General features: G+C 27.5%; 3 protein-coding genes across 3 annotated transcripts; 2 read left to right on the top strand and 1 right to left on the bottom strand.

Moving 5' to 3' along the window:
* Window positions 1–2,506: 2,506 nt before the first annotated feature.
* On the top strand, window positions 2,507–6,621 carry Phum_PHUM007810 (RAB3A-interacting protein, putative; the record flags this gene model as incomplete). The annotated part of the gene is made up of 7 exons (XM_002422663.1): window positions 2,507–2,932; window positions 5,034–5,232; window positions 5,309–5,475; window positions 5,554–5,768; window positions 5,893–5,950; window positions 6,393–6,459; window positions 6,539–6,621. 7 exons carry the CDS (start codon window positions 2,507–2,509, stop codon window positions 6,619–6,621), a joined length of 1,215 nt encoding a protein of 404 aa, XP_002422708.1.
* A 732-nt stretch (window positions 6,622–7,353) lies between these two features.
* Window positions 7,354–9,107, top strand: Phum_PHUM007800 (mitochondrial ribosomal protein var1, putative; the record flags this gene model as incomplete). Its single annotated transcript, XM_002422662.1, has 3 exons — window positions 7,354–7,627; window positions 7,916–8,661; window positions 8,931–9,107. 3 exons carry the CDS (start codon window positions 7,354–7,356, stop codon window positions 9,105–9,107), a joined length of 1,197 nt encoding a protein of 398 aa, XP_002422707.1.
* Window positions 9,108–11,644: 2,537 nt separating this feature from the next.
* Phum_PHUM007790 (class A rhodopsin-like G-protein coupled receptor GPRnna17, putative) lies at window positions 11,645–13,374 on the bottom strand (the record flags this gene model as incomplete). The annotated part of the gene is made up of 2 exons (XM_002422661.1): window positions 11,645–12,969; window positions 13,041–13,374. The coding sequence occupies 2 exons, from the start codon at window positions 13,372–13,374 to the stop codon at window positions 11,645–11,647; spliced, it is 1,659 nt and encodes a 552-aa protein (XP_002422706.1).
* Window positions 13,375–24,109: the final 10,735 nt, after the last annotated feature.

Raw genomic sequence — 24,109 nt, 5'->3', positions numbered from 1 at the left:
TGTTGATGAAAGTTACGAAGGAGAGATGGAAAAAAAAATTTTCTTTCGTGGAAATTTTTTCGTTTTTTTTTTTTGGGGTAAATTTTTTTAAATTACGCGTGCGTTTTAATAATCACGCGCGTAATTTACGCACGGCGTTTTTTTTTTATTAAATTTCAGAAAATCGTAACTTAAGAAAATTTTCTTATCAAATTACGATGACGCACAACTTTCACACAAACGATTAATTTTTTTCTTTTTATTACGCGCGTACTTTACGAACGTGTTAAAAAAAATAATTACTGCGTACGAGTGCGGAAAAAGTAATCGAGGAGAGAGAGAGAGAGAGATGATAATCGTGATGATGTAAATTAAAAAAAAAAATAAAAATAAAGTGCGAAAATGTTTAAAAACACGACCGGTTTTTTTGATAACTTTCACTGGTAAAAGCGTTGTTTGTCGCAAAATTAAAAAAACCATCGAACGAGGTCGTCAAACGAAAAGGGAAATTTGTCGTAAAAAAAAAAAAAAAACGCGGGATCGTCGTGTCAGAAAATTATTGGAAATTTTCATAGATTTGACCGTTGAACGCGCGAGTTAAAAAAAAATTTTCCAAATTTGATTAAGTCGGGGCAAACATCTTTTATCACCACCGTCCGACATCTTCTCTCTCTTTCTCTCTTTCTCTCTTATCGATAAGTTCCTATTCGTTTAAATATTTATTTAAAAAAAAAAAAATTTTAATTATTATTTGATTTATTATTATTATTATTATTGAGCCTGATAGTTTTTATTATTAATTAAATGTTCCGCGTTTTTACCCGGTTCGAAACCGTCAATCAATTTTTATACAATTAATTAATTATTAACGTGATAATAATAATAATAATAATTTTATTATCATCGTCGTCGTCGTCGGTAAGTTAAAAAAAAAAACGCGGGAAAATTTAAAAAAAAAAAAAATAATAATCGTGATTTTTTTTAAACATTTGTTTCGCGCGTGTGATTTAATACTCTGATAATTTTTCTTTTCCAAAAAAAAAAAAAATGAGTGATAAGCGTTCGTTGCTCTTTTCTCCAGTACGTTAACATTTCGTATTAAATAACAATCAACGCATTTTAAATTTTGATTTCCAAAAAAAAAAATTAAGTAATTTCTTTTTTTTTGGAATGTTTTTTTTTTTTTTTTTACGTAATTTCAAAATTCGTTTCGATTGATAATTTTTTTTAAAAAAAAAAAAACTCATTTTCTATTCGTTTTAAACCATACGATAATTTTTTTTCATTCATTCAATCATTCATTCAATCATTTAATCATTCATCCAATCAATCATTTAATCATTTATTCATTCACTGATTTTATTATTAAAATTTCGGAACGAGAAAATTTTGAAAATTTTCATTTGTGCGGTTTTTTGTTTTCTCATTTCTTTTCTTTACTTTTTTTTATGCTACTTTTTACGGTTTAATTTTTTTTTTATTAATTTTTTTATTATTATTATTATTATCGGAGTAATAATTCTTAAAAATAAAAATAAAATCATTAATAAGTGACGTAACAACGTTAGTAATAAAATTAGTAATTAAAATAATTAAACCAAATCGATTTTTTTTTCATTTTTATAAAATTAAAGATTTCAAAAATTTTTGCTTGAGTTTTTTTTTATTTGAGATCGTTTAAATAATAATAATAATAATAATAATAATAATAATAATAATAATAATAATAATAATAATAATAATAATAATAATAATAATAATAATAATAATAATATTAATAATAATAATGATAATAATGATAATAATAATTTGGATGTATTTTTTTTAGGATTAAAGGGAATGATCTGATGTTCTCAAGCTGGCTCCATCACCAAATACAAGCGCCATGAAGGCGCGTGCAGAATCCGCAACTTCCGATTCAGTTTACGAAGATTTCGATAAGGAATCATCATCATTATCACCATCATCGACATCATCGACGGAAAATTATCAATCGCCGTATTTGAAAAATTCACCGCGAAAAGAAAATTTAACGAACGTTAAAAAACAAATCAACGGTTATGTAAAAAATGGAGGAGGATGGAAATCCGATTATGGGAAATTGAATCAAAATCCTGTCGTAAACGACGGTTTCAATATAGAAGAACAACCGCAACACCAACGACAACACCAACAACCACAACCCTTACATTTCGACACTCAAGAAATTTTAGATGAAACACCCGCCATATTTAAATCATTAAATTCAAATTCATTATCAAGAGGTTCGGATACATTTGTTTATTTATCATCATTGAAACCGATATCGTTGTCTCAAAACGATGATCCATGCAAAACGTTCGTCATATCATCATCATCATCATCACCAACATCACCATCACCATGTGATAAAAACGGTGATTTGGTGGTAAATGGTAAAAATAATAAAATAAATGAAAAAAATATAATATTAAACGGTTATAATAAAACTACAGTAGATGAAAATGAATATCCCTCGTACGTTATCGATAAGAACGAAATCAACGATATGACGACGACGACGACAACAGATGAGGGAAAAAAATTATTTAACGGTAAAAAAAATCACGACGCGAATCCAGACGAAATAGATGGTGTAGTCGTCATAGCGAAAAAACCCGCGACAACATATAAAAAAACAATAGGAAAACCGGAAATAGTTGTAAATAATTATAATTCGAACATCGATATCTGTGATAGTGATGATGTTATCGTTGAAACAAACGGACAAAATAAAACTGATAGTGAAAGTTCGGATTTATCATTCGATAGAACACTAGCAGATAGGAAAGAACAAGCTTTTGCTAAATTACAAGATGAATTAGAAAAAGCTCACATGAAATTAAAATTAAAAGATGAAGAAGTTGCCAGATTGACGAGAATAAGAGAAGATGTCGAAAGAGAACTCGAAGAACTCACCGCGAGTTTATTCCAGGTACTTATTATTGTTATTACGTAATAATTAAAAAAAAGAAAAAACGTGGAAAAATTTTTCCTTCCATCCGTCGATTTGAATTCGTTCAAACCGACGTTTTAACCGTGTGAAAAAGGTATATTAATGATAATAATAATAATAAATTTCGACTCGAAAATATTTACGTATATTATTGAACGTGCCCTTGAATGTATTTTTTTTTTTTTTTATTAAGAAACATAATATTAACCCGATATTTATTGACAAGGTTGCGTAATTTAAATGTCCGACGCCGATTTCAAGTTTTTTTTCTTTTTTTTTCTCTCCAATTAAAATACAATTTTAATTTTTTTTCATACGAAAAAAATTTTTCCATTCCTCTCCCTTCCCCCTTCTCCTCCATTACCACCACCACCACCTTCTTTTTCTTCTCCTCCCCCTTCACAAACATTTAAACATTCGACAAACACAAACCAAGACAAACATGGAGTGTTTAATTATTTTTTTTTAAAATCTTTTCTTCCAGCTTTCGACGACGCATGAAGTCAACATTATTATTATTATTATTTATCGCGAATACGTTAATTAATTATTATTATTATTATTATTATTGTTAACTACTACTCGTTCGTCACGTGGTTTGTTTCGTCATTAACGATTTTAAAGCAAGATTTTAAAATAATCAACGAGTGAAATTTGTTTGACGCGGGATGGGGGGTAAATGCGCGTATCGAGTTACTGTAAACGGGTAATAAAACTCCAGAATTTTAAAAGAAAACATTACGAAAAAATGTTTTCGACAAGAAAGAACCCGAAAACATAAATAAAAACAAAAACATTAAGTCATGTTGTGTTGGTAAAAAAAAAAAGAGAAAAAAATTTTCGATTGTTTTTAGCGTTTTTAAAAATTATTATTATTATTGTTAATTTTATTATTATTATTATTATTATGATCGTTTAATTGATTTTATAAATTAATTAACGAATTAATAAAAAAACAAAAAAAACATATTATGTTTTTGAAACATCATAACAAAATCATAAAACAATAATAAATAATTTTTTGTTTAATTTCGAGTAAACGCGATACGTTTACCAATAACATTTACACGAGTCGGATTCCCGCGTTTTTTTCAAAATAAAAAATTATGACGTCATTAAAAAACGAAACACCGAAAACAGAAGAGGGAAGGAAAAAAAAAATTGTTCGAATTTTCGTTCGAATTAATAACGTTCGACGAGTTTTAACATTTGCCTATAATATTAATTAGTTATGAATGACGTGATATTTACACGTGACGGAATGCAAAAAATTTCGTCCTCGTGCTAGTTACACGTTAAAAAAAAAAAAAAAAACAGTTTATGCAAAAACTCGCATACACGTTTTTTCTTTTTGTCGGTTTTACTTTTTTGAAATCTATTTACACGTTCATCTTACGACCCGACTCTTTTATTGCATTTAAAAAATTTCATCTTTCAACGAAATGTGTCGACTTTTAAAAAAATTAATAAAAATTTTTTAATTATAATAAAAATCGTTTATATGAAATCGATTAATCCATTTTCTCCCGAGGGAACAGAGAAAGAGAGAGAGAGAGATGGAAAAACCGTTAGGAATATTTATTAAAATTTAATAAGAACGTCAATGAAATTAAATATAAATTTTTCGGTTAATGAAAACGTGAATCAGATTTTTCTCAACGACGAATTTCTTTCCGAGAGTATGTCTCCTCTTTCCCCATCGCCTCCCCTTACCACCCCCCCCGTTTAAAATCCAGAAATGAAAAGAAAAATTTTCACTGGAAAAAATTTAAATGATTCACTTGTTGTTTAAGAAAAAAAAAAAAAAAAAACTCGTTTATCCAGAAATATCCGCCAACTACTTTTTCTTTATTTATTAATTTTATTTTTTCCGCGAAAAATTATTAAAAAACGCGTATTTCAATAATGATAATAATAATAATAATAATAAGGTATTTACGTCACGCACACAGTAATTATTTTAAATGTTATATGTCACACGAGGGGGAGCAGGGGGCGGAGAGAAAAGAAAAAAAGAAAAAAAACTTGTATGGTTAAAAGTCATGTAATCACGTGATTAAAAAGAATTTTTTTCTTGTAGGAAGCACACAAAATGGTGAGCAAAGCCAAAGAAAAACAAGCAGCAGCGGAAAAAAGTTTAATGGAAAGTCAAATGAAAGTCGATGTGCTCACGGCGGAAGTTGTTGCATTGAAAACTTTGGTTCTAACATCGACTCCGAGTCGTCCAAATCCTCACCTGCATCCTCAGATAGGAAAAGAAGAAAATAACGGAGGTACAGGTTGGGAAAAAGAGGCGGAAATCTAGTTTCCGGTTTAAGAAAAAAATTTTTTTAACTTATTTCCTGCGGTTTTCAGGTGTCAATCTTTTCAACCGGAAACACAGGAGATCACCATCACATTATAATTTAAAATACGGACGAGAAAATTCACCACCGGATAGTCCGATACATGATAAAAACATGGCGAATAATGCCAACAACGCCGTGCCTCCTCAAACTTTAGAAAATCGTGATATATCCGAGGTTAATGATCTCTCTTATCGATAATAATAATCATTTTATTAAGTTTTTATTTAAAAAAAATTTGTCTTACTTTTCCAGGTGGATCCGACAGTTCACAAAGAATTTCTCAACTGGAGTTTAAATTGCAAACTGGATAAAACTGATCCATTTATCGATCGGATTTACAGAGAGGATATAAATTTATGTTTAGATTTTAGTAACAGAGAATTAGCAGAACAAGTTCAAAAAGCCATCGAAACGAGAAATATTTACATAGAAGCACTTAATGATAAATCCAAAACAATATTTCCAAGGTTTTATTACTTATAACTCGTGACTTTTTACGCCGCGTAATTTTTTTTAAATTAATAATTAATATCATTATTATTATTTTAGAAAATGCGCTTTGTTGGAAGTTACGAGACAGTGTCATTATAGAATGAAATTGGGAGATGAAGATACGTGGTATAACATATCGCAAATGTGTAGAAATCGGGTGAGTTGAAGTTAAAAAACGCGCGTTCCAGCGTAGTTCCAGCGGCATCTGGAAAAATTTTTATGAATTTTCACTTAACAACTACATCGTCATCTTTGATTATCATCTTCTTATACGTATTTTAAAAAAAAAAAAAAAGAAGAAAAATGACGTCGACGATTTATCATTACTACTTTCTTTCTGGAGAATAAAAAAAAAAAATCTGGAACTCTAGTAATAATGATAATAATGATAATAATTAAAAACGATGAGAGTTTTTCGCTCTCACTCTCTTTCTCGTTTTATTCATTTTATAAACAATTGAAATTTTTTTTTTTTTTTTTTAATTTTTCATTACTGTTATTATTATTATTATTATTATTATTATTACAAGAGTTCCAGTTTTTTTTTTTAATAAATATTTTCTTCAGAGGATAAAACTGGATTTTTTTTTCTTTTCCAGATCATTGCCGTTTGCGATTTTATTAATTATCTTCGATACATCGAATTAGGACTCGTTAAAAGTTCAGGTAAAAAAAAAAAAATTTTTCTCCAGTTTCAAAAATGATAATGATAATAATGATAATAACTTTTGTTTTAAAATTCCAGCTCACGATATGTATTGGGAAATTATGAGATTGAAAAAAGAAATGGTTTTATCAAGATTGGGTTTATCGTTGCCATCGTGTTAAAAAAAACGTGCCAAAAAAATTTTTTTTTTTTTTTTTTCACGGACAAAACCGGAAAAAGTCATTTTAATAATTAAATAATTAATAAATAATAGTTAATAATTAATAATTAATAATAATAATAATATTAATAATAATAATCATGAAGAAAAAAATGAAAATAATTTTTTTTTTAGCGAGTTTTAAATTATTTTTTCGTATTTTTTAATCGTTATTGTTTTTACTATTATTATTATTATTATCAACGTAATGAAAATTTTTTTTTTTTGTTTTCGGCGTAGATATATATATATATAAATGAAATTTGTTAAACGATTTTCAATTCGATTAATCGAATTATCGATATATAAATAAATAAATAAATAAATATTTAAAAAAAAAAAAAAGTTTTTCGTTAATTATGAGGAAAATTTTTCCTAAACGGATGTAGGAGGCATCGAAACAAGATATAGGAGGCTTTGATTCGTTTTATTAAAAATGGCGGCGGTTCGATGACGTCACATTAGTAAACACACGGACACGGACACGGACGGAAGTAGTGGACGGATTAATTAATTAAAACGATGATTTTTCATCGTTTTATCGAAACGTATTATTAAATTTTCCTTTTTTTTTTTTCTTTTTTTTTTCGTTTATTTTTTTATCGAACGAAATTATTATTATTATTAAATTTCTTCCATTTTTTTTTTTCGTTTTGTTTTTCATTTTGCTTTGTTTTGATTTTTAATTTAAAAAATGACGACGGATTTTTACGATTCATTAGAAGATTTAACGAGTAATAAATTTTTTTCAACGGATTATATAAATTACCCTTATATTAATCCCGATCCATTAATCGATAATAATAATGATAATGATATTGATAATGATTTGAATAAGTGTCAAGATGAATATAACGATTATTATGGCGACGAAAGTTCTCCGGATTCATATGCTTGTAATAATGATTGTGAAAAACTTTCGGAAAAATCAATGGATTGTTTTTTACCTAAAATCGAAAAAAAAGACGGTTTGCAGTTAATGATAATAATAATGATGATAATGATAACGTTCACGTGATTATTTATTTATTTTTTTTTTGTTTTTTTTTAAGGATTGAATGAGCAAAACAATTATAAATACTTTAATTTCGTCGTGAACGAAGAAACGTTAAAGAATCAAGGTTTGATATTAAACAAAGATGGAAGTTTTACAAAATCGCCAAGAGAAGAAGAAGAAGAAGGAGGAGAAGGTGAAGGAGGTGGAGAAGAAGAAGAAGAAGAAGAAGAAGAAGAAAAATTACCATTCGTAACGAGAGAATATAGAAATTTACTTTTTCAAAAGAAAAGAATATATAAAGATACGACGGCATTCAGACAACAAACAATAAGAAACGCGAATAAAAATAAATCGTTTGTATCATCGTCGACGGTGTCGCCATCATTAGTCAAAAATGACGATAAGAAAAAAATTAAAAAAGAAAATCAATTCCTCGAATCGTGTTTTGATAAATATTTAGAAGAAGGATCGAATTATAAAAAAAATACAAATCGTACTAATAGTAATAATAATTTAACGGATGCTATGAAAAGAATACTTTTGGAAAAACATAAAGAAAATTCGGAAAGGAAATATTTATTGAATAATTTAACCGGAAGTAGTACGAATAGTTTGACGAGTCGTAAAACGACGGATTCGATAAAATTACCCAAAGTAATTGAAAATAAAAAAACAATAAATAAAAGTTTTAGTAACAAACTACAAACGAGTGAAAAAAATTATAAAATAAATCCCGTGAAAGTAAACGTCGATACATCGAAATCGATAAATCGATATAAATCCGATATTTCTGTATATTCGACGAAAAATAATAATTTAACGTATTTTGAAAAACATTTAAAAGAAACCGGATATAATCCTTTATTTTTAAGATACGATTATAAAAAATGTTTGTCGGATACAAACAGATCAAATTTTGGCGATTCCAATCTCGGTGATTTACCGGAAATATCGAACAGAACTTTTCCAACATCGTCATCGAAATATGGCGGCGACGACGACGACGTCGACGATAAAAAAAAAAAAGAAGAAGAAGAAGAAGAAATTTTTTATCGTAAATTTATCGAAAACGATATGAAAAATATTAATAAAAAAATAAAACGGGAAAATTTATCGGAACACGATTTCAAATTTGGAAAATTTAGTTACACGTCAAGAAAATCATTGGATTCGAATAGAAGTCTTACGACCGAGGTGAGAGAGATTTTTCTTTTTTATTTTATCCGGAAAATTTTCTTTTTAACTATGAAGCACGTATATTTATATTTTATCAGTTGAAAAGTGCTAAAATAACAGTTTCCGATAGCAAAAGCAACTTGAAAATAATCGGAATAGGAAATTCACCACATCAAGGTAAAAAAATGATGACGACTTCCGTTGAACGTTCATCGAGGAAAAGTCCTTCGCATTTGTGTACGAATTCGACGACGAGTTTAACGAAGGTGACGTAATACACTCACCCCATTTTATTAGTGCCACGATAAAATTTTGATTTTTTTGGTTCTCGTGTAAAACAGGCTGAATTGGCATCGAGAGCAAAAGCTTACGGTTCAATGGCGAACGCTAGAAACGTTTTTAAATTTAAAAACCGTTCGTCGAACGAAAATAATAAAATGGAAAAAAAAAAATTAAACGATGGAAAATCTTCGACCGGTATAAGAACCGCGACGAGAAATTTAAAATCGAGATCCTACATTTTAATAAAGGGAAATGATGAGAACGACGACGACGGCGACGAGGAGGATTTCGGTAACCGGAAACGGGAAAAGGCAACACCGAATAAAAATTATTATTTACCGCTTTTAAATTTCACATCGGAAAATGATTTGACGACAGCATTATTAAAACGGAAAAATTTTTACTGTCGTACGAAAAATTCTTAATTTTAATTATTTTTTCTTTTTTTTTCTTTTCGAAAAAAAAAAAAAAATTTCTAATTTATTTTTCTTCCTCCCCTCTCTCCCTCTCGCCCTCTCTCCTCCCCTCCTCCCCTTCCTCCTCCCTTCTTCCCTCCTTCCCTCTTACCCCCTCCCCCCATTTTTTTTTTTTAGCCTTTTATCGAAAATTTTGGTTCTTATCAGGGAAAAAAATTTACGAAGAATTTATTACTACGTGTCAACAAATTCTAGCGATGATAGTAATATTAAAAAACAAAAAAATGATCGTCAAAATGAATGAAAAAAAAATTCAAGAATTAATTCTGGAATGAATGAGAGAATTAATCCGGAAATGGAAATGGAAAAGTCTTCAAAATGGGTAAGTCAAAAAAAAGAATTTACGTAATTTTTTTTTTCCCCAATAACTTTTAATCAAAATATTTTTTTTTGGAGGGGGATGGGGAGGGGAAAGGAGGGGAGGGGAGGAGGGCGGGGCGGGGGAGAGTTTTTGGAAAACTTTCAAAATTTATTAAGGTTTTCTCCCTTCCCCCTCCCCCCGTTTTTAAAACATAAATTTTTATTTATTAAGCCACATGTTTTGTGTTATTTAAAAAAAAAAACGTTGCTTCACGAATTTTTCTATTAATAAATAATCGTTTGTCAATTACATTACCTTTTAATATTTTCTTCTGCTGCCACTTTTGCTGCTGCTGCTGATGCTGTTGATGATGATTATATAACCTTGACATATATATATATAAAAATTTTTTTTTTTTTATTGTTATTACTCATGGAAAGTTTTTTTGTACGTGATCGGAGAGATTTCACAAATGTTAATTCCAGGTTTATTCCCGTTTTATCCTTAGGAATAATTAATGTGTGATCTGTACCATCGCATTCATCTTTCCGATTCCCTTTTAGTGATTGTGGAACAATCATACCAGCTCCCTTTTCGAATCCTGAATGTCTACTTCTCCAAATTCCCATATTTCGTTTCCTTTGTTACATTTCATTTCCGTTTTTCCGACTTTTGCCGACGGTATATATACTTTAAATATGATATCCGGTTCTTTGAATGACGCACTTCCGTCGCGACTTACATATTTCGTTACTCAAATTCAGAAAATTTTTTTTTAAATAAATAAATAATTTCTTTCTTATATAATTAAATAAAAATTATTTATTATTATTATTATTATTATACAATTCGTACAAATAAAATTTATCCTTTCGTATAAAATTATAAAAAAAAAAACAAATACACTCTATCATCATCATTATCATCATCATCATCATCATCATCAACAACAAAAACAAAATTTATATATAATTGTACTCTACGTAATAAAAAAAAAATTTTTTTTTTGGTATTTTTATAATATTTTAATACTTTTTACAATTTTTTATCATTATCATTATTATTATTATCATCATCATCAATTTTTTGGCACGAATGAAAGCCGTATGAATAGTAAAGTGCATGATAACGTTAAATAAACAGAGAGAAAGAGAGAGAGAGTGAGAGAGAAAATCGTTTTAAATTAAAACGCCCTTATTTTTTTTTTTGTTGCCATTATAAACAATGGATAAGTGATTTACGTCATCGATTTGATTCGAGTACGAATAAATTTGAGACGTGTAATGACGTCATTGATTTAAAAAAAAAAAAATTTAATTTTTTGAAGAGTTTAAATTTAAACAAACTTTTATTCCCATTTATTATTATTATTTTTTTACCTAATAAGTCGAAGAACATCATGCCAAATTTTAATAAATAATAATAATAATAAATCATGTTGATAAATTGTCATAATTAATGATGACGTATGTCCGGTTTGATAAAAAAAAAAAATGACGTTTCGTAATTACATATTGCGTTATTCTGATATCGAATTCAAACGATTATGCGAATTTTGTTTTTAAAAAGGAACCATGTTTTTTTTTTTTTTTTTTTTTTTTCAAAAGTTGGTAATGAAAAATTTATTCGTAAATGGATTTTTAAATAGTTTTTCAGTTGATTGCCAAACGCTTTATAAAAATTATTATTATTATTATTATTATTATTGAGAGATCATGCGTTCGTATTTGGGAATACGTTGTGTGTGTGCTCGCTAAGTCGTAGAAGATTCCGCCGTTCGGTTTGTCATTTCTTGATTAACGTTCGTACTCTTGCCAAGTTCAGTCAAAAGTTGAACGGTTTGAGATTTTAAACTTAGGGAAAAATTATTCGTGTAAAATGATTTTGTACAACCGGAATCGGGAGAAAGACATTGAAAAATTTTACGAATTTCTTTTTTGATTTGTCTGTTTCTAAAAGCGAACAAAAATGGCGACAGAACGGTAGACGTCAATAATAAAACGATCGAAAATGTATCGAGGTAGTATGGGAAATGTAAAAATCTACGATAACACAAATCGGAATATATTGAAAAGACGAGGAAAACCGGAAGCCAACAGAACAAAGCCATGACTATGACCATGGCGGATATTCTAGCGGCTCTCGCTTCTTCCCTGTAACGAAAAAGGCTCGCGTTCGATATTCTATGCCTTATGTTATGTACTATGTAGCTAGATGTTGATTTTATGCTCGATGCTCTGCTTGGCGGTTGTCTAACGGCTGTTGATGAATATATCGAGGATGAACGACTAGATTGACATTGAGTTGAGGATGCTGTCGTGGATCTAGTGCTGAAAGACGAACGATTATTTTGTATTTCGTAAAAATTAGATTGTACCGACGGTGATCTACCCTTCGTTATGTTTTCGAATTCTGGATCGACCGTTGTTAAAAGAATGTTCGAATGTCTCCTTCCGGTTTGATTCGTATCCGTCATTTTTTCAGTGGAATTAGAAAATTGAATGTGTAACGACGATAATTTTGTAAATGACGTATTGTTTTTCAAAGTCGGTTTTAATAAAGGCACTTCACTTTCTATTGTCACTTTAACGTTATCATTAACCTTATCATAATTTGCTTTTATATCGTTTTTTTCAACGAATCCGGATTCATCGGTTTTATTTAACGGTTTCGGCGGACTCGGTCTCGTGACGACAAACGACGGTTGTAACGACGAACAATCGCTCGAATCGGGTAAATAAAAATCCGTTGAATTTCTTTGTTTCTGCCACGATTCGCGAGAACACGTTTTTTTACTCTTATTATCGTTGCTCTCGTTTAAATTTTCAATTTTTTTACTTATTATTTGTGCGTCGTCGTTGTTGTTGTTCAATACGCCAGTTCTCGCTCTTTTACTATTTCCCGAAGCTGCCACGCATATGCTGTAGTAAATGTAACATATAAATCCGAAGGGTATTAGAAATGCTGTCGTGGCATAAGTAACGCAAAATATTATCCTATAAACGTTTGGACCATCTGTCGTTTCTTCGTTATCGTCACCGCTTGAAGAATTTTTCGAATCTTCCGTCATTTTCAAATCTAAAAAAAAAATTTCTGTAAATATAATAATAATAATAATTTAACAAATAAATATTAATAATGATAATTACTTTTGGATTCGGTTGTCGAATCGCATTTATCAAAATTGATTTTTTGAAAAAATCCAAAATCTGGTTGTACGGAACCGAGAAGTGCCAAACTCGCAGAAAATCCCCACGTGGCAAAAATCATTAGATATCCTTTCCAAGTGCTTATTATGCAATGATAATGCAACGGATTAACGACAGCAAAATATTGATCTATTGCGATCAATAATACGGAATAAACGATTGCTGTCGAACAAAATATCGATAGGAATTGTTCGGCGAAACATAAATAATTATTTACCGTCGACAAACCGTTGTCGGCAAACGTTATAGGGAGCAATGAAAGGCAGGACACCATGTTAATTATCATTAGATTAATTACGAATCTGCAAAAAAAAAATTTGCTGTAATTTGTTGAGGGGTACGACGCGACTCTCGTTCAATTTAAAAAAATAAAATTTACCTGTTTGCTGTTGTTCTTAATCCTGGCTTCCGGTAGAAAACAAACAAAGCGAGTACGTTTGTAGACAAACCCAAAAAAAAAATTATTATTAATGTAAAATTCCAAAATAAAAAAATTGAATTTTTTAACAATAATTGATTTTTATCCTCTTCCGACTCCATTCCCGATTGAAAAAAATTTTTTTTTTATTTATTATTAATAATCTTCTTCCACGATTATCCATAACCACGTTTATTATTACATATTTTCATTCGCGGAAATCCAACTGGAAAAATCAAACAAACAAACGAATAATAATAATAATAACGTACAATTAATCGAACACACACACACACACAAAAAAAAATACCTGGAACGTATAAAACCCGTCACTTCTTTAATTATTAACAAATAATAATAATAATAATAACGACACAACGCTATAAAAAATAATTAATAATAATAATAATGATGATGATGATGATGATGATGATGATCTTTAATAAGAAAAAAAAAAACCGTTTATCGAACTCGATCGAATTTTTTTTTTTTTTTTTGATTAATTGATCGATCGATTGACTTTTATTCCCCCTTAAAAAAGGCCTCGTCGAACGGATCTGTCTAAATTTTGATTTATTTCAATTTTTAATTATTATTATTATTATTATTATTATTATTATTAATTTTATTTATTTATATTTTGTTGACCCGACGCAATATTTAAAAAAAAAAAACAAAAAATTTTATTGTTTTTAAACATTAAATGTCAAAAAAGTCGTTAAAAACATCGAAAAAACAAAAACAATTAATATTGTTTAAATTAAAAAAAAAAAATTGTTTTAAAAACACAAATAATAATGATGATGATGATGATGATGATGATGATAATGTGGAAAACGATGTGACCAATAGCAGAAGAGAAAAAAAGAAAAAAAAAATTTTTAATGTAAAAAAAACATTTAAAATATATTTCAAAAAAACAAAATTTCTTAACGAAATAATAATTTTTTCCGTTGTGATAATAATAATAATCACTGGAGAAAACTGGAGGAAAAGTTCTCAAGAAACTCAAACTTTTAAAATCCTAAACAAAAAAAAATGTCGGAAAAATTTGTTTAAAAAAAAAAAAACGTTTAAACGTTCCGATTAATATTGTCATTGATATCAACTTTTTTAGAAAAAAATTAAATTAAACTAAAATGACGTCATCGTTTGTATGACGTATATAAAAAATAATTTATATTAAATAAATCGTCGATCCATCGATCGATCGATCGATTAATCGATTTATTCTGACGTATTTAAAAAAATTTTTCAAATTTCCTTGAATTTTTTTCCAATTGAAATTTTAAAACTACGATTGTAATAATTTTTTTTATACGTTTCATAGCGAAGGGGGGTGGCGATTATAATAATGATAATAATAATAATATTTATCTTTTTTTTTGGTCGAATTCTATAATTTTTCCGACAGCAGACAAATTTCAATTTCAAGGCGCGCGAGAGAGACGAATAAAAAAAAAAAAAACAACAAGAATAGAATTTCGGCCTTTGTTTTAAATAAACTCCATATTATTATTATCATTATCATTATTATTATTATTGTTGAAATTCGTTATGAAATATCATCATCTCGAACACACACACAAATATTAATTGTTTTTGTTATTTTGGCATTACAGAAAATTTTTTTAATTTTTATTATTTTGGCAACACTAAAAACAATAAAAACAAAAAAAAAATTTTTATTTATTTTTTCAGTCGAGTTATTTTTTTTCATCGTAAGTTAAACATAACGTATATCGATTTGTAGTTATTATTATTATTATTATCGGTAATTAATAATTAATTTAATGGTGTTAAAATATTATTATTATTATTTGTAAAATATTTATCCACGTGGTGTTAAAAATTTAAGCAACCGATTATCATAATAATAACAAAAGGAAAAGAAATCGGAGAATGAATTCGGATGAATGAACGAATGAATGAATGAATGAGCGAAAGGAAAATTTTTGTTTTGATTATTATTTAAATATAAAAGAAAGAAAAAAAAATTTTGACAAATATTCGTGTCGGAAAAGCAGAAAAGAAAACGTTCGAATGAAATCACGAAAGAAAATTTTTTTTTTTTTATTTATTTTGCTTATCGAAATGTTTTTTTTTTTAAAATTGTTTTCTCTCCCTTTTCGTTTGTTTGTTTGAAAAAAAAAAAAATTTATGATTTTTTTCTGCTGTCGTTAACAACATCGTAAGGACGATAAAATGACACGAACGTCCGAACGTCCGTTAACAAAAAAAAAAAAAAAATGATGAGATCGAACACACACATACGCACGTTATGCAATTTTTTTTTTTTTCGTTGTCCAGCCATTACGAACGTGAACGACGATGACGAATTAAAACAAAAAAAAATACTAATAAATATATATAAAAACAATTTACGATCGGGATTTTATTTTTCATTTTTTATTCACGTTCGAATAAGAAAAAAAAGAAAAATGGACGATGCCAATTTTCATTTATCAAAAGATTTATATATTTTTTTTTTTTATATTTAAATATTTTATGTAATAAAAATTAAATGCGTGTGCGTGTATGCACATACGCATGCGCGTGTACGCGCATACGCACACTCGCGCATTTTATTTATAAATATATTCCGCGACCGTGAAATTTAAATATATATAAAAAAAATTTTTTTTTAATAAATGATTTTGCAAATATTCAAATTTAAAAAAAAATGGCGTCCTCCCAATTTAAAATAAAATCGATAGATCGATCGATCCATCGATTCATCGATCCATTCGTATAATAAATAATTTTCTTTTTTTTAAATAAATTATCAATCGAAAATCTTATGCTTACTCGATATTTTGTTTAGGAATCGAAAAAAAAAATTTAAAGAGGTCAAAGGTTAAAAAAAAAATGATTTTTAAGATTCGAAATAAAAAGTGTGTTAAACATCAATCGATTATTTATTATTATTATTATTTTCGACGTGGGAAATTTTTAATCGTCGTATCGTAAAATCAAAATGGCGGCGGAAATGAAAAACAGATCTGGTAAATTAGTTTTTTTAGTAGTTTTATTTAGTTTATTAAAAGGCGTATAATAAATAGGTAGGTAGGTAGGTAGGTTGGTGGTAGGTAGGTACTTTACGCGAGATGATGATGATGATGATGATAATGATAATGATTTTATACTAAATTTGTTTTTTTTTTTTTTAATAAATTCTCCGAAGGTGTGATGACGACTTCATTTTTTTTTTTTTTTTAATTTTCCGCGTGTGTTTGTGTGCGCGTGCGTGTTTGTACCGAAACAACATAATCACGTATTGATAATAAATAAATATTAAATAAAATTTAAATAATGAACGAATTTAAACGATGACGTCATTATCAATTTACGCAAAATGAGGTAAAACGATGATTTTTCTTTTTTTTTTTTTTTCGTTAAAAGCGTTAATTTCCTTTTTTTTTTTTTTTCCTTTTCCGTTTCCGTTATCGAAAAAAAATAAAAAAAAATTCCGGTAATCGTTGATGACGTCATAAAATTAAACATTTCCAGAAATTTTTTTTTTTTCGGAGTCTATTAATCTACCTACACTTTTTGTTTTTTTTTTTATTAATTAAAAAATTATACGAAACGTAAAATTACACGTTGAAAATCGTTTTTTTTTTTGTCGACAAATCGTAAAAAAAATTACGTGTAAATAATTTTTACAACTAATTACACGACAAAGTTAAAAAAAATAATAATAATAATAATTATGATTTTTAATTTTTGGAATCGTTTTTTATTCGTTGTTTCTCATGGTGGAGTTCTCAGTGAAAAATTTTCCATGCACACTTTATTTAATTTTTCGTTAATGACACGACAAATATTTGATATTTTTGTAATTTTGAAATTTTATAAGGAATAAAAGAATCGTCGTCGTCTAAGTGGCATTTAAAAAAAAAAAAAATTAATTCTACTTAAGGTTACGTGCATGCGTTGCAATTATTTACTGCCACGTCAATTTTATACGTTTTAAATTTTTTTTTTTTTAAATTTTTCAAGCGTTCCATTGATTCAAACGTTCCGTATAATAATATTCGCAACAAACAAAAATTTTAAATAGTAAAAATTTGGTTGTTGTGTTCGTAAGAGTCGTGTCATCAAAACAACCGAAAACAAGATGGCGATGGTCTCTTACAAACGGTTTATTTTACGAATATTATCATTTTTGAAAAGGTAATAAATTAAATTTATAAATGTAACTGACAGTATTTTGATTATTAGACGACTAAATAATTCTTTTTATTTATGTCAACAACAACAACAACAATAGCAGACGACGAAAAATTAAAAAAAAGCGATTATTGCACTCGAAAAAAAAAAATTATTACGTAATAAAAAATTCGAATCAGGTGATTTAACTTAAATCAATTAAATAATTAAAATTAATTTTTTTAATTGTATCGTAATTTTATAATTATTGACACGTTTAAATTAAATTTTTTTGTTGTTTGTCGTTTGTTTTGTTAAGAAACGGTCAACGATCTCTTTTCCGACAAGAAAATTATAATTTTTTACGATTGTTGAATGATTTGTACAAAAAAAAAAAAAATCGTTTTTTGTGTTTTAATTTAAAAAAAAAATTCTAATCCCACTTAAGAGAAAATTAATTCCACGTCTTTTTTTTCTTCTCTTCTCTTTGTTATGGTTCACTTAGGGGGGTGTGGGGGGGTGGGTTCGTTCGATGTAATTGTTTTGTTTGTTTTTTTTAAAGGTATCATCGAGTCTTTAACGTGTAGAGGTTTTTGCAACAACAAAAAAAAAGTTTTCGTGCCAATAGAATCGAAAAAAAAAAAAAAACTTTTGGCCAAATATATATAAACAATATCGTTATGGCTAATTAACAAACGATGGCCAAAAGAAAGTTTTTTTTTTTTTTTTTTTTTTTTTAATGGCGTTTTTTACCACCACCGCCATTTTAATTTCCTTGTTGACAGTTTTGCGATCATTTTTTTTTGCGTTCGTTATAAAACGTTCGCAATATGGCCGAATCGATATGCGGCTATTTCACGCAAGCGTAACATAACCGTGGAAAAATATTTCGAACGAATAATAATAATAATAATACCAATTTAAAATGCGGCTACGTTAAAGTAATCAAAGGAATCAAGGAAGCGAACAAATAATTATTGTTTCGATCTAAAAATGCGAACGGATAAAAACATGAGAAAAATTACACTCGAGTTTTTTTTTTTTTAACTAAAGACACGACGACGACGGAGAACCTTTGTTACCCGACAAAAAAAAAAAAATTTTTTTCGTGAATTTTCTCGTGTGAAAAAAAATAATAATAATTTTTTCTATTATTATTACCATGAAATTTTTTTTGTTTCGGGTTAGTTTTTACGAAATTTTCATCGGTTTAAATATTTGATAATTATTTTCTAGAACGTTCGAAAAAAAGAATGAAAAATCGTTTGAGTGTAAATTTTGAAATTGAAATTTTTATGAGTTTAAATAAATAAAAGAGAGAGAGAGAGAGAGTGAAAAAGAAAGAAAGACTTACAAAAAAAAGCAGAGAGAAGTGGAGAAACACACATAAAAGACAAACAGAGAAAGACAAACAAAAAGGCAAGGAAAAAGAGAAAGAGACAAACACACACACACAACAAAACAGAGAGAGAGAGAGAGAAAAAGACACACACACACACACACACACACACTTATACACAAAAGACAGAGAAGGAGACAGAGGGAAACCGCACACACACACACAAAAGAGAGAGGGAGGAAAAGATTACTGTAAGGTTTTTATTAACTTAACATAAAAAAATAGAAAATAAATTAAAGTCATAGAGTATGAAATTTTTTATAATAATAATAATAATAATAATAAACTTTTAATTTTTTTTTGCCTTTCAACGTTACATTATTAGGACGATAATAAATTTTTAAATTTTTTTTGGAAACTGATGGTTCCCACTTAAAACAAACGTTCGAAATAAAAAGAAATTAAATAAGTTATTTCGAGCCGTGACCACACATACACACACACACACGCACACACGCAAAAAAAAAAGAAAAGTCATAAAAAAAGCAGAAGAAATCAAATCCATTTTATTTATTTATTTATTTAAACAATTTCAAAAAAAAAAAAAACGACGTAAGGATGCATACGTTACAAAATTTTCTATTAATTAAATTTTAATAAATAAATAAATAAATGATATTTTTAAATAATTAAATTTGTTTTTAAAAAAATGCAGTTCAGCAGACGATAAATTCACTATTAATAATAATAATACTAATAATAATAATAAATCGTTTAAAATCCGTTTGAAAAATTTTTTGTTTTTCTCTTTCTTTTTTTTTTTTTTTGTTTAAACTTTTGAAATTTTTTCCGCGGTGAATTATTATTATTTTTTTTTTTTCGAAAAAATTTGTTTATTAACACCTGGAATTTAAATGTCGTACCTTTAGAATTTAAATTATTCGACCTTGAAATCGAAATTTTTGTTTTTTTTGGTAATGGTTTTAAAAAAAAATTTACTAACCAAATTTGCTCAACGTGTCAAACGACCTTTCGCCAATAAAAAAAAAAAAAAATCTCTTATTGTGTCGTAAAATTCATTATTATTATTATCATTATAATTATTAATAATAATAATAATAATAATAATAAGGTACGGTGATAATGCGATCGATTTAAGAGTTTAAACAAAACAAAAAAACTTTTTTTTCTCCATCATTGTTTTTTTAATATAATTATTTATGTTTAACGAAGGTTAAGTAAAATGCCGTGACCCAATACTCTCGTTGTTGTCATAACTTTCCCTTTCGATCTTCATAAATAATTTTTTTTTTTTTTAATTCAAAATATTTATTTATTTGTTTTAAACTGACACTTTGTCGTTTGATTTATTACAACCCCTCCCTTACCCCCCGAAAAAAAAAGAAATGCGTCCGGTGTCGAGGAAAAAAATGGATAAATTTTTATTTCCTACACATTCGAAACGCGATCGTTTTTTTTTTTAAATGAATCATCATCATCATCATCATTATTATTATTATTATTATTATTATTATTATTATTACTATTATTATTATTATTTAAAAAGGCATTTTTAGCGTTGAGTAAATAAATAAATAAATAAATTTTTTCGAAACTTATTAACTATTCGAAATAATCACGGGAGATATGTAAGAGAACGATCAAAAAAAAAAAAAAAGAAAACATGATTATTATTATTATTATTATTATTATTATACGATCGTGTTATCATCAGCAAATATTCAGGTGTCTGTTTACGTGATAACAACAACGAGAAAAAGGTACGAAATTATTATTATTATTAATAACGGACACGAACGGTAATTCGAACCTTTTGAACTTTTTTTTTTTTTATTATAAATTCTTTTGTTAAAAAAAAAAAAAAATTTAAATATTTTTCAACATTACTTTTCCCGTTTTCTTTCTCTCTTTCCTTCTCCTTTTTTTTTCACTTTTTCACACTCTTTTTTTCCCTTTGTCTCTCCCCCTCGAAAAAAACGGTTTTGAAGTTATAAATTATTTTATTACATTACAAAAACGTTTTTTTTTTTTTTTTTTTTTTTTTTTTTAAAGTAAAATATGGAAGAAGTGATTATTATTTAGAAATGTAACGTTATTAAAAAAAAAAATTTCAGTGCCGTATTAAGAAAGTTTTATTACATTTTGACAAAATAAACTTCGTTCACACGTGTTCGAATGTACTACTTACGTACAGATTTTTTTTTTTACGCGCGTTCGCGTAATACGCACGTACGCAAACGCGCACGCATAAAAAAATTATGTAAAAAATTGAAATATTATTATTATTATTATCGAAAAAAAATTACTTTGAATGCGTTGTATAACGGTTTTTTAATTTTACTACGAAGTGGTAAAAATATTAATAATAATAATAATAATAATAATAATATTAATTATTATTATTATTATTCGTATAGGAAGTGAATTAATAATAATAAAAGTAAAAAAAATTATGTAAAAAAAAAAAAACTGAAACGATTTCGAATAATAATAATAATTTTTTATTCGTATTAAAAATTTAAAAAAAATCCGCGAAATTTTTTCTTCTCTGTCGTCGTTTTATTTCCGGTCTTCTGCCACGTTTATTATTTAAACAAAAGAGTTATTAAGAAAAAATTAAAAATTTTTATTAATTAATCGATGGATCAATCAATGTTAACAACTTTTTTTTTTTTTTAATGTCGTCGCGACCGAGTTTTTATTAACCTTTTAAAACATCGATTTATTGATTTTTTTTTAAATCGATAGTTACTTTACCGGAAATGAATGATATTTTATTAAAATGGCGGCAAATTTTTTATAATTTTTCCTTTCATTCTACTTCCCCTTTGTCGATTATCTATATTTCGTCATTATTTATTTACCCTTGATGAGTATTTTTTTTAACTTTTGGTTAATATTTAAGGACAACCAGTTAGTCGATTTAAAACAACAACCACAACAACAACAACAAACACAAATGAAAAAAAGAACGTTTAATAATAATAATAAAAACACTTCTTGATATCACATTTTATTTAAATGTGTCAGTAGGAAAAACGACCTTTTAAATTTCGTTTTAATTTTTTTCTTACAAATTCGTTCGTAATTTCTCATCCCCCCATCTTCTTCTCCCCATTCCCTACTCCTCCCCATCCCCCCAATAATTCACGCACTTTTCCAAAAATTTACAAAAAAAAAAGAAAAAGTTTCGACGTGACCAAAATATTTTCCAATCAATCAATCACAGTTTAATCGTGCGTGACGCGTAATCATTTATTTATTTTTATTTAATTAAGTTGGCTACCCTTATCCTCTTTTAAAACCCCCCAAGATAATCGGAATTCGCGAACGTTTTGTTCGGTGAAACGAGGGGAAAGGTGAGGGGAAGGGGAAGGGAGTGGAAAAAAACTTTTTTAATAAATATTTTGAATTCGACAATTTAACTTTTTTGTTGTTGTTGTTTAAACAAAACATTTTACAGCTTTTGTTGTTATTATTATTATTATTTTTTTAAACAAATTTCAATTTTGTTTTTTTTTTTAAATAGAAAAAAAAAAATTTAACAAATGCAATCGAATGGTTTTTTTTTTTTTAAATTGGGTTTTTGTTTACATAACACAATAATGGCGAGTCGTACAATTTTTTTTAAAAAACCAAATGGAAAATAAATTTATGTTTCCATTTATTTAAAAAACAAAATATATTCGGATTGTTTTTTATGACGTGTAATGCGTACGCGCGTACACGCACACGCGCACACACACATAAAAAAAAAGAAATTTAGTAATTAATGAGTTATTTTCATTTTTTTTTAATACATTTCCGTTTTCATTTTCTTCTTTTACTTAAGGTAAATCATCATCAACATTATCATCATCATTATCATCATCATCATCATTTTACTTCTTGAAAATCACGTGGGTTAAGGTAGAGAGGGAGGGGTGAGAGAAAGGGATGGTAAAAAAACATTTAACGGCGTTAAATGATATTAAATTAAATTAGAAAAAATTTTTCACACACGTTTTTTTTTTTTTTACAAAATAATAATAATAATAATAATAATAATAATAATAATTTATTTTCTGGAATAATTCATGGGAGTTTCCGTGTCGCAAATCCTTTCCGGGACAAACAAATAAATTCCTTCTGTCTTAAGAAGTAAAAAAATAATAATAATAAGGGATGAAAACGTTTCGGCGATATAACAAAAAATAAAAAAAATAAAAACGGATTTTCCCGTCATTTCATTTTCCCCTCCCCCTCCTCTCTCTCTACCCTCCCCTTCCTCCCCCCAAAAAAAAAATTATATATAAATAAAAGAAATTTCTGGAATATGCGATGACGGAATATGCGTCTTTTAAAATTTATTATCCTCCTCGGTTTTGGGATTTTATCCAAAGAAATAAACAAACGTCTGGAATTTATGACACGAAACAAACACACAAACATTTTTGAGGTAGGACAGTGAAACAGTAGAGCAGGACAGAGAGAGAGAGAGAGAGGGAAAGAGAAAGAGAGAGAAAGAGAGAGGAAGAGAGAGAAAGAAAGGAAGAGAAAGAGGGAGAGAGAAAGTTAAAAAAGAAATTTTAAAATTAACTATACATCAATTATATATATGTCAATAATTAATAATTCTCCAGTTGGAGAAAAAAATTTTTTTTTTTTGACAAATTACATATGTCTGGATAATATATTCTCTGGAAAGAATAGAAATCAAAGTGATGATGACCTTGTTTGTTTTTTTTTTATCACTGCCCCCTATTTTATAATAATTTTTTTTTTTCCGTAAAGGCACGGGGATACGATAAATCTAAAACCACGTTTATAATATCACACGAATTTATCATTTCCAGTCAACTGTCAAATGATGAAATACGGTAGTAATATAACCGTTATTATTATTATTATTTTTTTTTTATTTCCAGTTATTTGCGGTTCATTAAGTTCTGGAAACGTGTAAATAATAAAACCGCGTTTTTTTTAAAAATAATAATAATACTGATAGTGGTAACGACGTTTAAACGTTTTTTTTTTTTTTACTTTGTTTAAGAGGTTAAACGTGCGTAATGTATGCGGCGTAAAAATTTTTTTTTCGTT

The sequence above is a fragment of the Pediculus humanus genome, genomic scaffold (genome assembly GCF_000006295.1).
Source record: "Pediculus humanus corporis 1103172107368 genomic scaffold, whole genome shotgun sequence".
Lineage (NCBI taxonomy): Eukaryota > Metazoa > Arthropoda > Insecta > Psocodea > Pediculidae > Pediculus > Pediculus humanus.
Note: the sequence above shows the minus strand (reverse complement) of the source record. Positions and strands in the feature narration are given on the sequence as shown.